The sequence below is a fragment of the Hoplias malabaricus genome, chromosome 15, assembly GCF_029633855.1.
Source record: "Hoplias malabaricus isolate fHopMal1 chromosome 15, fHopMal1.hap1, whole genome shotgun sequence".
Taxonomy (NCBI): domain Eukaryota; kingdom Metazoa; phylum Chordata; class Actinopteri; order Characiformes; family Erythrinidae; genus Hoplias; species Hoplias malabaricus.
The window spans coordinates 16,900,818-16,916,549 of NC_089814.1; the positions used below are offsets into that span (position 1 = coordinate 16,900,818).

At 37.3% G+C, this 15,732-nt stretch overlaps 1 protein-coding gene across 12 annotated transcripts in view; it reads right to left on the reverse strand.

The window, feature by feature from the left end:
- Positions 1 to 15,732, reverse strand: part of mark2a (MAP/microtubule affinity-regulating kinase 2a) — a 35,090-nt gene that overhangs the window by 9,921 nt on the left and 9,437 nt on the right. For 6 of the 12 annotated variants that reach the window (XM_066646297.1, XM_066646296.1, XM_066646301.1 and 3 more), the window contains exons 2-15: positions 9,919 to 10,092; positions 7,987 to 8,040; positions 7,632 to 7,680; positions 7,342 to 7,407; positions 6,919 to 6,989; positions 6,055 to 6,111; positions 5,722 to 5,958; positions 5,516 to 5,635; positions 4,932 to 5,070; positions 4,521 to 4,633; positions 4,252 to 4,372; positions 4,003 to 4,148; positions 2,514 to 2,602; positions 526 to 669 (exon numbers count right to left, since the gene is read on the reverse strand). In XM_066646297.1, coding sequence (XP_066502394.1) covers positions 526 to 669; positions 2,514 to 2,602; positions 4,003 to 4,148; positions 4,252 to 4,372; positions 4,521 to 4,633; positions 4,932 to 5,070; positions 5,516 to 5,635; positions 5,722 to 5,958; positions 6,055 to 6,111; positions 6,919 to 6,989; positions 7,342 to 7,407; positions 7,632 to 7,680; positions 7,987 to 8,040; positions 9,919 to 10,092 — 1,580 coding nt within the window. The remainder of the gene's footprint in view (positions 1 to 525; positions 670 to 2,513; positions 2,603 to 4,002; positions 4,149 to 4,251; positions 4,373 to 4,520; positions 4,634 to 4,931; positions 5,071 to 5,515; positions 5,636 to 5,721; positions 5,959 to 6,054; positions 6,112 to 6,918; positions 6,990 to 7,341; positions 7,408 to 7,631; positions 7,681 to 7,986; positions 8,041 to 9,918; positions 10,093 to 15,732) is intronic. The other 6 variants (XM_066646304.1, XM_066646300.1, XM_066646294.1 and 3 more) reach the window with 5 other exon arrangements.

The following is a 15,732-nucleotide window of genomic DNA, read 5'->3' on the forward strand; positions in this document are numbered from 1 at the left end:
AATACCCAATCATTTAAATATGTCTGAACTGACTCCGTGGGATTAGACCCAGACATCCCTACTTATAAGACTTATTAGGAATAGGGCAAAAAACAGTTGCAATAACTCTGTCAGTGTTATTGGGGTTAGAATGGCAGGGACTGGGGGTGGAGTGAAGGGATTAATTGTAATTAATGAAAAGTCAATCAGTTAACATAGAGCAGAAATTTTGGGAAGTGGAAAATTCAATATGGAAGGTACTGTTGAGGCTAGGAAGAGGTAGGTGACACTCCATGGATGAAACGTCCTTTCTGGACAAAGCTGCCCACATGACTGGAGCAATCAGGACACTTTCACACAGGCTAATCATAAAACTTGACACTGCATAATAAAGGTCTTGATTTGTACTTTTCCAAAGACTGTAAACCTAAGCTAATCTATGAAGTTATTTTTTTTTTTAAACGACACTGTACTTTTGATTCTAAATGTCTCCACCAGAGCAGCTCCTTGTGTCTGACTCAAAGTGTGGGCTAAGCTGCCACTTGCCTGGGCTGATGTGCATGGAGGTCTGGGGGAGTGGGGTGGGCCGAGGTGGACAGGGACTTGTGATGTCGGGGACGGGAAGAGGAAGAGGAAGTTAGGACAGCAGCTGCTGAGGCGGTAGATGCACGGGACCCCGGGGTATTCAAGCTGAGGGGAAAAACATTCACAACAACCCGCTCCTCAAACATGGGAGTGGGGTGTGAAATGTACAGGTTAGAGAGATGGAGGAATGATTGCTTATTGAGGGCAGGGTGGAAGGACATAGGACCACAAACCCAAAAATACAACACTAACATTTTGCATAACATAGCTCCAATAATGCAGGCTGGTCTTCACAGGCTCTTAATTTGGCTGAAAACATATTACTCACCAAGGATTTTAGAGACTGTCACAATGAAGACTAACTTGCATCATCTCAACAAAGCAAATACATAATGAGATGCAAAGCACTGAAATAATTCATGAGCTTGATGAGTACATTTTATTAATTAAAAAGGTTAATCAGGTCAGATGAATGATAATGTAATCACTGGTAAAGATTTGCTTGAACTATATCATGATTTACATAGGAAAAGCATCAAGAAGCCTAAATGAGTGCAGAAAAAAGCAATCCCCTGAAACTGGAGTAAAGCAAACCTAAAAGCACTGCAAAAAACCTTAGGCAGGGTTAGGCATATAAACTGCACTAGCCACTAAAGCCACCATGTTAATTAATCCTGTGGTCAATATTAAGCACCTGCAGCCAGAATAATAGTATATTTATTTTTACAGTTTTATATGTGTGTATATATATATATATATATATATATATATATATATATATATATATATATATATATATATATATATATAAAAAGCTTTATAAAGTAAAACAAAAAACTCTCAATAATAATGCATCAACAATTTAACGCTAAGTAATTATTTTACCACAACTTCCTCCCATAATTCACTCTTTTACAGAGCGTAAGTGTCTCTACTGTTGAGTATTAAATTTCATTACTCTCTTCCCATCCCTCTCCTTTCGAAGACAAACACTGATTTTACAATGTGATTAATTGATTGACCAAAATTTGGAAATACAAATACATACACACACAATATATATATATATATATATATATATATATAAACAAACAAACAAACCACACACACATATTAATAAAAAGAAAACGTCAATGACCATGCTGTTTCTTTTAATTGCTCTCTCTGAACTTACTTCAAGACAGGCCACCAGAGTAAAACCCAGATTAGCAATAAGGTTGTTTATCTCAGGGTTGCACTTTGTAATACAGTATGTTACAGTGACTGAGCTCTTAACCACTTTAAAGGAAGTGAGATATCACTACAATTGGTAGCTGATCTCTTATCAAGTTCTCATGCAAGACATTGGTATAAAACTGATTCTCATCAACTGAGACAATCAGTATGTTGTTTCAAATGCAGGCTGTGCTCATAGCCTCATTGGGTAATGCCAGAGATAACTGTGTAAAATTACACATTTAAAAAAATCTAGTATTGGTTGTCTAGTAAGCTTGTCTTGTGGAATTCCATTAAAATGAACTACCTTACAACATTCGTTTTTTGTTTTTTTTTTTATTTTACTGCTTTGATGGGTTGTTTTTCAACAGTTATAAAGGGTGATTAAGATGACACTTGGTCTTCAGCATTTTACTGCCCCTTATTTCCAAAGGTGCCGTGAATCCAGCAGGCTGTATTTCAGCCTCATGCTGCATTGAAGAAAGATGCCAAATGCGAGCAAGTGTGTACACATAAGGGAATTATGTTTCTTATGCTGGCATACTGGCAGCCAGACAAGGTCAAGTACTATTCGTCACAATTGCAACCAGTGCACTTCACAAACATACCCTAAAATATATGGTGTAGGCTACATGCAATGTAACATAGATGCTCTATACGAGTATAAGCATGTGTCACTGTATATGTACATATGGTTACTTAAAAGAATTATTTTGGTGTGTGTGTGTGCGCACCTGTCCTTGCCATTCTGCACACCCAGTGTAGCTCTCTCTGTAACTGGGGAGCTTCTCCCGCGATTGGTACCAGTAGAGAGGATGCTGTTCTGTATGATACAACAAGAAATATCAATGATTATTCAACATCAATAACACAATTTGTAAATATTAATGCTTAATAAACGGTGATATCAAATTTGATCCTTATGTTATACAATTAAATTCCTTAACCTGTAGGGACTGTCTATTCAATTTCATTTTGTCAGAATATGGTCAGATGACATCTGGATTTGAGGTTATATAAGGTAACTATACAAAATTGGTGGACTGGGTTCCTCTACAATTTGTGTGTAACAATGGATATTTAGGAGACCACTTAGGACTTATCCATCATATCGGAAAAGCTTTCAATCTTCATTCATTGGCATCTGAGAAATGTAAAATGGCAATATAAAAGAGTACTGCTGCTGAAGTTGCTGTAGCACATTGGAAAAATTGCTATGATAATGAAGCTTCAGAGCCTGAGGGATTGGATTCATGACATGCAAAAATCAAGAAATTTTCCTTAGACACCCAAGGGTTAAATTTATGAAAAAGAAAAAATCAATTTGAAAAAACAGACATTTAACACATGCCCCTCCTTACTGCCAGATAGGTAGCTAATATCGTCTTCATATTTATTTATAAGAGAAAATACAAACCTTGTTTACAGAAAAACTAGGACGTTTTCTAAAAATGTAACAAAAAACAATTTTCATACATTGCCTTAACATCAACTGATAAAAGTACAAAGAAACAAAAATTTTACCTAAAATAAAAAAAAAAAAATCATGGAGAGAATAACACAATGGCAACAACAGCTTAAATCTTATACAGCAAGAATGGTTTCCACTTGTAAAATTACAACAAGTCGTATCTTCAATTCCTAAATGAATAAAAAGTAAAATAAAAATGTTAGTGAAAACGTCCTTTTACAAATGGAAACATGCCTTTGTTCAGCTTACTTGGGGTGTGCTGCAGTTTAAAAATTAGAAAACTGATGCCTGCAACACACTAAAAAGCTGGTTTTATTTGTTTTATACACAGTTTTTCATAAAAAATTCATTTTTTCTTGTCTGTTAAATAAAGGTTCAAGTGAATTAATTAAATTCATTTCAGTTTTTATTTCATTTTTAGAAATCGTCCCTAGATTTCTGAAATTGAGGTTTGTAAATGGGAGCGCATGCAGGTCAGCATTTCAGAGCTGTAGGAATGCTGATTGTAGTTGCTAAGCTTAGCAAATGCTCTGGCAAGGACCAATTTTGAGCAGCTTAAAAGCTGTGTTCATTAAGCTGTTCAGTCAGCGATCAAGATCAAACCCAAGCCCAAAAAGCTGCCAAATGAAAATCTTTGATAGTTCCAGACCCAAAATTCATTTATGTGTACTGTTACACAGACTAATTACTATAGAAAGGCAGTGTGACTATAAAGAAAGTGGTTAGATTTTCTCCAGAAAATGTAAACTCACTGTGGAGGGGGTCGGAGTTTTCTTGCGATCGCCTACACCCAAAGGGCTAGGGGGAACTTTAGCTGAGCTGCCTGAGCTTTTTCTCCCATATTCGTCAGTCACATGCTTGCTATCGCCCTGAGAGCGCTTGGATGAGGCAGACGAACCTACAAGGATAGGAAACAACAAAAAAGATGTACAAAAATAGGCATGAAACACCCAGAAAATTAAAACACAGGATGTGTCTCTGGTGAGCTAAATTTGTCTTACTTTGTTCTGTAGATCTGCGGGATTTCTGATTGGAGGTACTGCGTTGCACCTTGTGAGAAGGTGACTGTGTATTATTTGTGAGGTCAATGCTTGGACGGGATTTTATTGAAAGTTCGTCCAGCTGAGAGAAAAAAATGTGTTAATACATAGGGCAAAAAAAGGATACATGCCACTAGACTTTGTTTGCTAGACATTCAATTTCATCATGAATTTGCTTTGGTGAACAGATACAAAGAGGCCCCTTTAAATTTTATTTTATGTAGGCATACCTCTGTGTTCCTATAATCCAGTAACAGGTATGTTGCCATGACCTCGTCATATTTCTGGTGGATGAGGGAATCCTGTATCTTATCTTGAGAATATCCCATCTGCAGCATAATGTCTAGTGAGTGTGTAGAGGAACACTGATTAATATTCAGAGGAAACCATGCAAAAACCTAAGAACACTGAATTATTATTCAGTAAAAGCACAAAGAAAAATGTAATACTTTTGCACTGGGGTGACGGAATAATTAAGAAAGTTATAAAGAGATGAGTAGACATTAAAACAGACTTAAGCTTACGTACAATGTCTTCAAATCTGCACCAGTAAGGTTTCATCCTTGCACCAAGTAACTAAATTGCCATCTCCCCATCCCCATAGTCCCCCTAGCCCCAGTGGCACTAGACGTCTGCCCCACCTCTCTTCCAAACCCCTGCACTGCTGGGGTGCTGACCTGTCCTCTTGGGATCCTTGTAGTCGGGCTGAGGCTCTATGTAGGGCTTTAGTTCCTCCTCTTCATAGCCCACATTCATCCACCGGTCCTTCATGATCTGCTGCTAGACCCAAGTACAGAGGGACAAAGGACACAGTGTGAGCGTGAGCACAGGGTTTGAAAAGGAATGACTGAAGACCAAAAGTAAGTAGCTTAACAGAAGGGAGGTAAACCACCTTGCCAAAAAAGTGAGATAATGATAATCTGATAATTTTATATAAACTACTAGTGTGTATCATATGCATGTAATTCAGTAATATGTTAGTCATATGTCAAGGACGTTCCTTGTCAAATGTCATGAAAATATAAGTACATATAAAGTACCAAACTTGTACACTTTTACAAATATAACATACTGAAAAAAAAAATTGTTTATTTTTGTATGCTTAGAAAATCAGCACCTATTTTTATTATACCAGGCATGTTAAAATTTCAGCACAACTGCACACACACACATTTGAACCCTCAGTGGAGTTCATGATGTGCATCATGTAGGTGCCTGTACTAACCTCAAGGCTGCCTCTCTTTGTTGGGTTGAGAATAAGGAATTTCTTCAGTAAGTTCTCACAGTCCGTAGACATGTAGAAAGGGATTCTGTACTTGCCTCTTAGAACACGCTCACGCAGTTCCTAAAAAAAATAATTCAAAAGGTTGCTCAAAAAGAGCAAGAAATAAATCAAAAGCAACAACTTTCATTTTAATTTTTGTTTTTTACCTTTAGGTTCTGTCCATCAAATGGCAGCGAACCACTGACCAGTGTGTACAGAATAACCCCCAAACTCCATACATCCACCTCTGGACCATCATACTTCTTCCCCTGGAAAAGCTCTGGAGCTGCATAAGGTGGGCTGCCACAAAATGTGTCCAGCTTGTTTCCCAGAGTGAACTCGTTGCTAAAGCCAAAATCAGCTATCTTAATGTTCATGTCTGCATCCAGTAGCAGGTTTTCAGCCTGTGAAGACAAAGAAGCCAGGCATGTTAACATCTCCACACTGCATAAAAATTATTGATAATACAATCAAATATATAATCAATCTGAAATACCCACCTTAAGGTCCCTATGAACAATGCACTTTTGGTGACAGTACTGCACTGCTGAAACAATCTGAATACAGAGACAAAAAAGAAAATGTTATAAAGCCAACGATACCACCAAGAAGCTAAAATTCAATACATGCATTACTGTAGTCTAGCAGGGCCTGATTTGTGACAACCCAAGTCTGGGAACATCTTTAAGCTAGATTGCGGCAAAAACCAATGCTAAATATATACTCCTCTAAAGCCAGTCCTCAAATTTCTCTACTCATGTTCTTGTAACATTCAGCATACAAGTAATGGTGCTAGGAAAAAAATATCAAGCTTGTTTGTCATTGTTGTCTGCTCAAAAATGATGAACAGCACACAACCATCCCCTTTTTTAAGCTTTGCCTTCACAAACTTTAGACATCAAATTCATTCCCAGAATCACTGGGTACAAGGCTGAAACACACCATGGCTAGGGTGCCAGGGCATCATATTCACAGCTATGTACACTTATAAATAGTCAATTCACCTACCAGTGGGTGTTTTAGACTGTGGGAAGAAACTGGAGCTCCTGAAGGAAATCCACGCAGACACAGAAAACACACCAAGCTTCTCACCTACAACCCAGAACCCTGGAGCACTACAGTACATGTTGCACCACCATGACACCCCAGTTTAGAAAGGTTACACTATTTTCAACAACCTAACGAGAAGGTGCCCCCTCATATTTCACACAAGATTCTTATGAGTGTTCCAAAATATGGGCCCCGTAAGACTACGGAAATGGGCAGATATTAGAAAGCTCTTAATATTTTTTGAGTGGATGTTTGGGGGTACTATACTGCTTCACACATTACAGTCTAGGATTCTGTACAAGCAAGAGTCTCACCTGTCTGAATTTGGCCCGGGCTTCTTTCTCTTTCATTCGGCCATGGGCAACGAGGTAATCAAATACCTCTCCTATAGAGAAAGAAGCAAGAAAAGGGAGAGAGGGGAAAAAAAGAAAAGAAAAAAAAGAAGAAAAAAAGAAGAAGAGTCAAATGTGGACAAAGGCAAAGGCTGGTAGATACATGGCCTACATAAATATAGAGAACTAGTTTCATAGAAGAATCCTGGAGCAGGAGACATTTCTTGAATTTCTGGTCTGGAAGTCAACTAAACACTAACTACAAATACTGAGTACACCAGGGGTATACTTCAAACAGCAAAGGGGTCATCTATTTTTGTTGATGGACAGTTGTGTGCAATGCATTTCATCACCAAGTGATGAACAGAGGAAGTAGTGACTAAGAAGATGAGGTCAAGCTCTAACCTCCGCTGGCATACTCCATAACCAGGTAAAGGGTCTTCTCCGTCTCAATTACTTCAAATAATTTCACTACATAGGGAAAAAAAAGAATAAAAGCTAAGCCATTTGTATTTAAGTTTGGTTTTATTTTCACGAAATTTAACACAGAAAAAATGCTAACACTCATAAGGAAATTAAAGGAGGAAAAGAAAACCAAAACAACTACAGGCACAGCAAAATGAAAAAAGAAGACAAGAAAACTAGAAATTCAGGCTGAGATTCATGAGGGCAATTTATATTTTAATAAAACGTACCAATATTAGGGTGATTCAAAAGCTTCATGATCCTCACTTCCCGAAACAGCTTGAATAAAGAAACAGAAGGTGGTATGTGATGCGCAGCAGATGCATACCCTTATATGTTTAAGATTCTGTATACAGCAAAGAAATCAACCCAACATCCCACAGCACAGGAAGCATTTGGGTGTAACTTCTGCTAATTTACTGCTTCTCCACAGGAGAAAAAAAATAAATAAATAAAAAAGTTTTCATGATTAATTAATCAAGAGGGTAAATTTAATACCTTCTGAGCATATGTTAAACCCAGTCCAATATGGATTTTTTTAAAAAATAAATAAATAAATAAAAAAAAATCACCCATCCACCTCACCTTTTGGAGACTGGAGGAGTTGAGCTGAGTCTTGTCTATAATTTTCACAGCCACCTGATCACAAGAGTAGACCGTTTTTAAAAAATTTATAAATAAAATGAGAACCTGGTAGAAGTGAATTTCATATGCTAGAAAACCAACAGAATACATCAAAAGAAATGTAATTGTCTTAATAGGAATTTACTTTAAGGGCCAGTCATTTAGTACAATATCATTCCATCTAATATAATAATTTTTTTAAAGCAAATGCACACTTAAATCAGCAGTGTTTACTACATTTTTCTTGGTTTCCAAATTTCTTTCTTTAGTTTAATACTGGAGCTATGAGACTAGTGTCACCCAAATCCCTGAAACTTCTCCCAGTGTATTTAAATACCATCTTTTCAATGTAGTTAAAAACACTATGATTTACTGTGAACTATAATAAAGACCCAAACAATTGGCTGCTTAAGACTAACAGCTGTGTTCATTATGGGAGGCAAAAACCCACACAGACAAGGACAACACCTCAAATACCTCACAGATAAGGACCCGACATGATGATCTGACCCAGGACTCCAAGATTCTGGAGGGGTGTGGTAGCGACACTACCTGTTGCGCAATAGTGCTACCCCCATAGCATTCTTTAAAACATGTTAAGATTCTTGGATTGTTTCTAGGTTTGTGAGAAAATTAAAATTTTCATGAAAGTGCTGGTAGACAAAAAGGAAAGAATGCTTCTCTGGGCTCTTGAGGAATGTTCTCTTGAGCATTAAAGCTATATACAACACATATTCGCCAAAAAAAGAAAAAAATATAAACAGCCTGTGACTTATACTAAAGACCTGAGACTGTGGGCTGGTATCAGCCTTGACTGATCCTAGTACAGATCACAGTCAGTCGTCATCAGGAAACAATTCAAAATGCCACATGGAGATTACAGAGTGGTTCACCAACAATAAGCCTGCACACACACACACACGTTTCCCTCTACTTCTCCCACTCTATCCCTCTAAAGCTCATCTGCGTAGTCACATGGTACGTTATCACAGTGTCAGACACCATGCAGTCACGCAGTCACACATCAGAAGGCCCAGGGGATCCAAAACTAGTTGAGTGGGGAGGAACTGAATGTTAAGTGTGCTGTGCTGAGTAGACTGCCATGCATTAAAGTTGCTAGTGTACTCAGACATGAATACACTGTAATAATGCTGAAGTGTCAGCAGTGCATTCTACCGGGAGTGAATACAGCTGACCTGAATAATTGGCTGACTCTACAGCTAATTAAGAGAACTGTAAATAAGGATGAAAAAGATCACTTGTGCACTTTGAAATTTAGCCCACTAATGGTAAAATGAGCTATTCTTCATTGTACTGATTTTACCTGCCTCTCTCTGAACAAATACAGATATGACTATTTTTAACAGCCCATATCCTACACTGTTTTTCACGTTATTTTTTTCCCCATCATTTAGTCCAACTTATTGGTTTTATGCAGTAAAGTGAGTCTTTCTTCATTTCTAAACCTCTTTATCCAAAATAATTCAAAAGTTTATTTATTTCACATACTATATATATATGTGTGTGTGTGTGTGTGTGTGCTAATCTGTATTTCCTTCAAAATGCAGGCCAGGGTGAAATCCTCCTTAAAGCATTCCAAGGCTCCATACATGAATACATGTATATGTATATGTATAGATTTTCAATACCACAAATGTATATGAATGCAAATTAATTTTAGTAGCTTGCATACTATCTCAATTAAACTCAAATTAAGTCAAAGGCCATTTAATCAATGAATTTCTACACACCCAGGCATTTTAACATATGCAATGGGAGTGCAATCTAAATAGAATTTCACGGTTGTAGCTACCCTTAAATTAAATATACTTCATTTGAATTAGACACACACACAAGCCTGTATTAATGTATGGAAAATGTATCTATCCTCACCTCTTTCCCAGTTAGGACATGTCGTGCCAGTTTGACCTTTGCAAAGTTGCCCTTTCCAATGGTTTTCAGTAGCCGGTAATTACCAATGTGTGGTTGATCTTCTGATGTTGTGGCCTGTGGGTTCTGGCAGCGGTTCATGTTTGAGCGCCCCCCGACCTTACAGTCAGAGTGAGCCTGCCAAAATACAACAAAACAAGAGTTAATTTACATAATTCATTTACTTTTTATGTTTTCAATTTAGACCGGTGTGGTCAATTTTATAGAGAGGACATAAACATTTACATTGAGAGAGAAAAATGGTTTGCAGTTCGTGGTTAATAATATCCCTGCCAGTGCTTATGTAATGCTTACTGGATAGGACTGTCGCCAGGCTGACACTGGCTACACTAACAAGCAGAAAGGAAGACATAGGAAGGGAGGGGGAGAATGATAGCCAGAGAATAAAAGAAGAGGGTGTGAAATAAAGGCAAGCATACAGAAAAGATACAGATAGTGAGAGAGGAAGAAAAATGGGATTAAGAACATGAGTAACAGGAAAAAATGTTGAAAAAGAAACATGTAAATACACATTTTTAAAGCAAAAAGGGCAACACCACCAAGGAACAAGAGAATTTAAAAAATGTCATGCATCTGTTTACATTTAAGCACACTATGCTCATTCAGAAACAGTGTGCTGATTGTAGTCCTCTACACACTGTGGTCTCACCCTTGCTCACTATGACCACAGTGTAAGGACAGATTGTTAGCCAGTGAAGACAGCATATAAACGTGGACAGACACGCTGTTATGACATTGCACAGTTAACAGAAGCTGTTCCACGAAAGTGGTCCATAAACATGATGGTCCAAATTATGCAACAAGTTCAGTATGTACCACTTCTTCATTATAGTACCATCTCTTCCAGAAGCATTACAGATCCACAGTATATACCAAAACATAAAGCCTGCTGATCCTGGTGCTGTGCAAGAAAAATGTAGTGCCACTGTCAAATGTTCTTGAATACCAAACTGAATATTACATGAATAAGGAAAGATCAGAACAGTGATTCACTTTGTATTTTTAAGAGTAATGTATTAATTATGAATTAATTAATGCCATGAAATGTTATCATCTAATCTGATATGCTGGTCCTTGGTAGTGTTTAGCTTCAAAAGCAACACAGATTTTAATAAAAAAAAAAAGCACAAATGCTTGCATTTTCAGAAAAACAACAAGTATTAGTTATTGCAATACATTTTCCATTATATTTAAAAGAAAAAAGTAATCATCTATATTTGGGGGAGGGATAGTATTGGCACAATGGGATGAAACTTCCATCCAGAAATTCTTGATTCCTTTACAAACACATACCTAGGCTTGTACATGAGAGACGTGAATCACAGTTAGTGTCTGTAACATGAAATGAGCTTGGTTGTGCTTAGCTGTTTGTACTGTTTGTCTACAGATGGGTTTAGATTGCTGTAATTATCTGTTTGCAGCAGCAAAGGGAAGTGTTTTTTTTCTTTTTCCCCTGACATGGTTCACAGCAGGACATATCTTAGAGCATTAAACCTAGGCCTTACAATGTCAGTTATTGCACAATGCTGTGGACTACTTCTGACAGTTGTGCACACTCAAAACACAGACAAGAAAATCTGCTGGGATGCTTTCAACATAAGATCATTTAAAATACACTGGTAAATATTTAAGCTCATAATCATTATTTATGTGTTAGAAGGATGATGAGAGACAGTTGTCTACATTACATTCTAAACTCTTGATCATTGTTACACATGCAAACCAAATACTGCTTATCATTTCTCTTCCTCTTCTGCACTCTGTAGAGAGAAACTGATCATAACACATTTAAGCCTTATCTGTGTTCGCATGTACCTGACACACAGCGAGTGCTGGTTGTTCTTACTACTGTGTGGTGTATAACTCTTAGCCTACTAATTTCTAGTGAGGACCTACAGGAAGACAACAATGCAGTTTTTCATTCTCACACAGCTCTGACCTTCACAACAGCCCACTCTGCTGCTTTGTAAACCCCCATATGTACATGTTTGTTAATGCATCACTGCTGGGTTAATTACAAATTTTCTTTTCCCAAATAATTTCCTTTCTAGTGGTTTAATTTCTGTCTGGTTAACAATTACAGCATTTGTAATTCTGCAAACTACAACCGGTCAGTTAGACATTCTCTTGGCACAAAGTACAGATATTGAGAGGCTCTGGTTAATGAACATTATTTTCACCTAAATATTATCTGATTGTGCCATTTTAAAAATATATATACTTTGATACTGAAATCTAGCAGTATATCCTAGCTACAGTGTGAATAGCTTAGTTCTGAAACAGACACCAGGAAGTGCAATGTAGCACAAGCACCAAACCTCCCAAGTGACCGTTTCTTAACAATATTACAGGGAGGGGAAAAATTACCCAGAGGGACAGGAAGCTTTCTTTCACACACACTCATAAGTCTTCAGTCATCAGCGCTCAGCAAAAGAGAGGGGAGGCCTAACATCACACACTGGACCCAGTGCTCTTATGTGTTTCTCCCAAATAACCTGTGTCCATCTGGACAACATATAATTACAACTCTGAAATAATGCATCTTAGCTACAGATACAAACCACTGAATATAAAATGAAGAAGTCCTTCTGTGCTTGTTACAATGTATGCCACATAGATGTTCATTTTTACAATAATATGGAAATAATATGGTTCTAGAGATTAATTTTTTCAAAGCTGATTTATTAGAGAAACAAAACCAAAAATTATTTAATTATATTCTTGATAATTCCACAAAGATGGCAACTTGATTGCTGGTCAATATTGCAAATATTATATTGAATTGTTTTTGCAATAAGAAACATAGGCTGATTAAGACTCATTTAAGTTCTATAGAGAAATAGTTTTAAATGGGTTGAACAATGTAACTTAACCACACAACATCTGTAATATTTATGAAGGATTCACATAGGATAAGAAAGCTTGGTATAAATGACAAGGATAGGAGTAGCTACTCTGCCCATATCCTGCGGCAACATACAGCTACTACATTTAACTGGAGTTTTGTTCATCCTAAAAATTTAAATATCTTTTTTATGTGAATGCAAGGGCAATATCGTTGTTAATAGCATTAAGTATTATGACTATTTTAATTTTTTTCAGGCGTTTTCACAGAAATATAGTAAAATAATTTGTAAACAATGTTGCTACTGAGAATTATAATCATGATTATTAACTGCATTTAAACATGTAAAAAAAACTGGCAGAACACTCAAAAGGTTAACTTTAAAGACCAGAGGCTAAACTTAACAATGGACATGTTCCAAGTTGCTAAAGGTCTTTGTAGCAGTGTAAAGCAAAAGCCTACATGTTGATAGCATGAATGAATGACCCAGAGGATAGTTACAGAGGCCAGGAGATCTCAACTTAAAATAGGACACACATGCTGGCCTGGCCCCTCTGGGGGTCCAAGAGGAGAGGAACAGTTTCCCCAAACACACAGCACAACAGGAAGTTGGTGTAATTTGCGGAAGTACAGTAATAGGTGTGTGTGTGTGTGGAGGGAGGCATATAAGGAACATGGTGCAAAAGCTGTGTAAGAGTCCGGAAGCAACGTGTCTGGGTTTGTCTGGAGGAGTGGCTGAGAGAGAGAGAGAGAGAGAGAGAGAGAGAGAGAGAGATCTGCAAGAGTCGACTTCAGACAAGCTCTGACATGCCAAGACAGCTGGAAAAAGACAATGGAAGTGTGTGGGAGTGATCACACTGAAGAGGCTGAGCCATCCTAAAAGGTTTTCACCAGTCTGACAGCTCAAGCAACATTAAAATTACATTAGTGTTTTTAACCACACATGGACTCCTTCCCATTAACTGCCAGTGAATCACCTTTTAATATAGGTGTTATTTATATATATAAAAATATATATATTTTTGGCATATTTTAATTATTTGTGTGCAACAGGAAACAACTAAAACTCTCCTTGTTGGCCTTAAAAATAGCTATAATTCCTCCAATATATTTAGTTTTCAAAGTATTTCACATTTTAATAGGAACAGAAACATACTTCAACATCTTTTTCAAGAAAGACAATTTTGCTGTAAGGTTTGAACTGCTGAGCCACTGAAACAGCAGGGTTAAATTAAGCCAGGGAGGCTCCCTCAAGGCAAAAAAGGAAAGACAAACACACAATTATAAGCCAATGGTCAATAAGTAAAGGTTTTAGGCATGATAGGCATCAGTGGAAAGTGGCTTGACAGTATATTAAGAGCAAATTAGTGTGTTCAAACTACTTTTGGAATAGCATGTGTGATAACATGTACATGCTTCTTGGAAGAATCAAGGGTACAGCAATGAAGGGTACACTTGCATACAAATACATTTGTTGTGTTTAAAGCTGCTGCTCTGTTTTGAATACTGTGTTTCCTTGAGTTCCTCCCAGTGAAGATTGAGCTTGCAGTGTCTGCCTAGTGAAAAGTTTGATAGAACAGCACATCCTTCTTATAATCATACTCGAGACACATGAGCACTTTCTTCCACTAGAAACCTGAAAAATCTCATTCTTTTTCTTATTTGGTCATCAGCTTTATTGTCTGTAAAGCATTATGCGAAACAATGCTTGGGCCAAATGTATTTTACCAGTTGAAATAAGGCCATTTTACAAATAACAGATTATCTCAGTGATTTTAGTCCTGTCTGACTAGACTATTTCAGTCACTGTTCTGGACCAGTGCATACTCCTAGTGCAAAAAAGATTCTGGAGCATTTTATCTACAGTAAAACTATGAGTAAAAATAAGCACAGGTTATATTAATCCCACATAAATGGATATGTAGGGACACATCCCATCATATCTACGGTTTAGTAGATTTTGTGCCTCTTTACATCAATCACTGATGTAATGCACAGCACAAATCAAGAGTCCCTTAAATATGTGGCAAACCACACTCAAATCCTTAAGATGATCCAAATGAGGAGTCAAGGCAGCTATAGTAATTTGTGCATAATATCAGTCTACATTCTTATCCAGTGCGAATCCATCATAAACCTTACTGATGCCCTCTGGTAAAATGATTATCTTAACTCCCTGTGTTAACTTAATCCAGGCCAAATAGAGCTTAAGAAGCAACATTAGCGATTCTGGGGAAGTGCCTCTCACTTTGTTTACATTCTGAAGCGCAATGTCCTTAAGGTGGACCGGTAAGTTTGAGGAGAAAAGGGGACTGTTGTTTGCATGTGGCTGAAATTAATTGCTTTCACCCTTTGGAGGTCTCTTCGCTATCTAAAGACCTCCAGATGCCATTTCTCTTCAGTGAGCAGAGAGAGAGAGACAGACAGATAGAGACAAACAGAGAGAGACAGGCTAGCATAGGACTGAGACCCTTTGATCTTTACCCATTTACTGTCACTGGGACATTGTAAAAACATTAGACCAGTTTCAGGCACACAGACTGGAGAGCTAGCAAATAGTGAAGAAACATCCTCAGAATTTTAATTTTAAGTCATTTTTATTAAAATCGTGATCATCACTTAATACTTTAAGTTGGTGACTCCATCTTTTACAACATTCAACACATGTCAAACAGCCCCCAAGTCATGTTTACTTTGTTATTTAATAATAGTGATAAAATCTGCTCTGGAGAAGAAAGCAGTCCTTTCAACATGTTTTAGCAGAAATAGGACACAGAGTAAGTTTCATTCATTAGCTTATCTGCCACAGCACTAATAAAAAGTGAAGATCTTTACACAAACCATTGTCAAAGCATGTATAAACTCTGTACTCAAATTACATTCACGTTTACAAACATGACTTATTCTTCAGT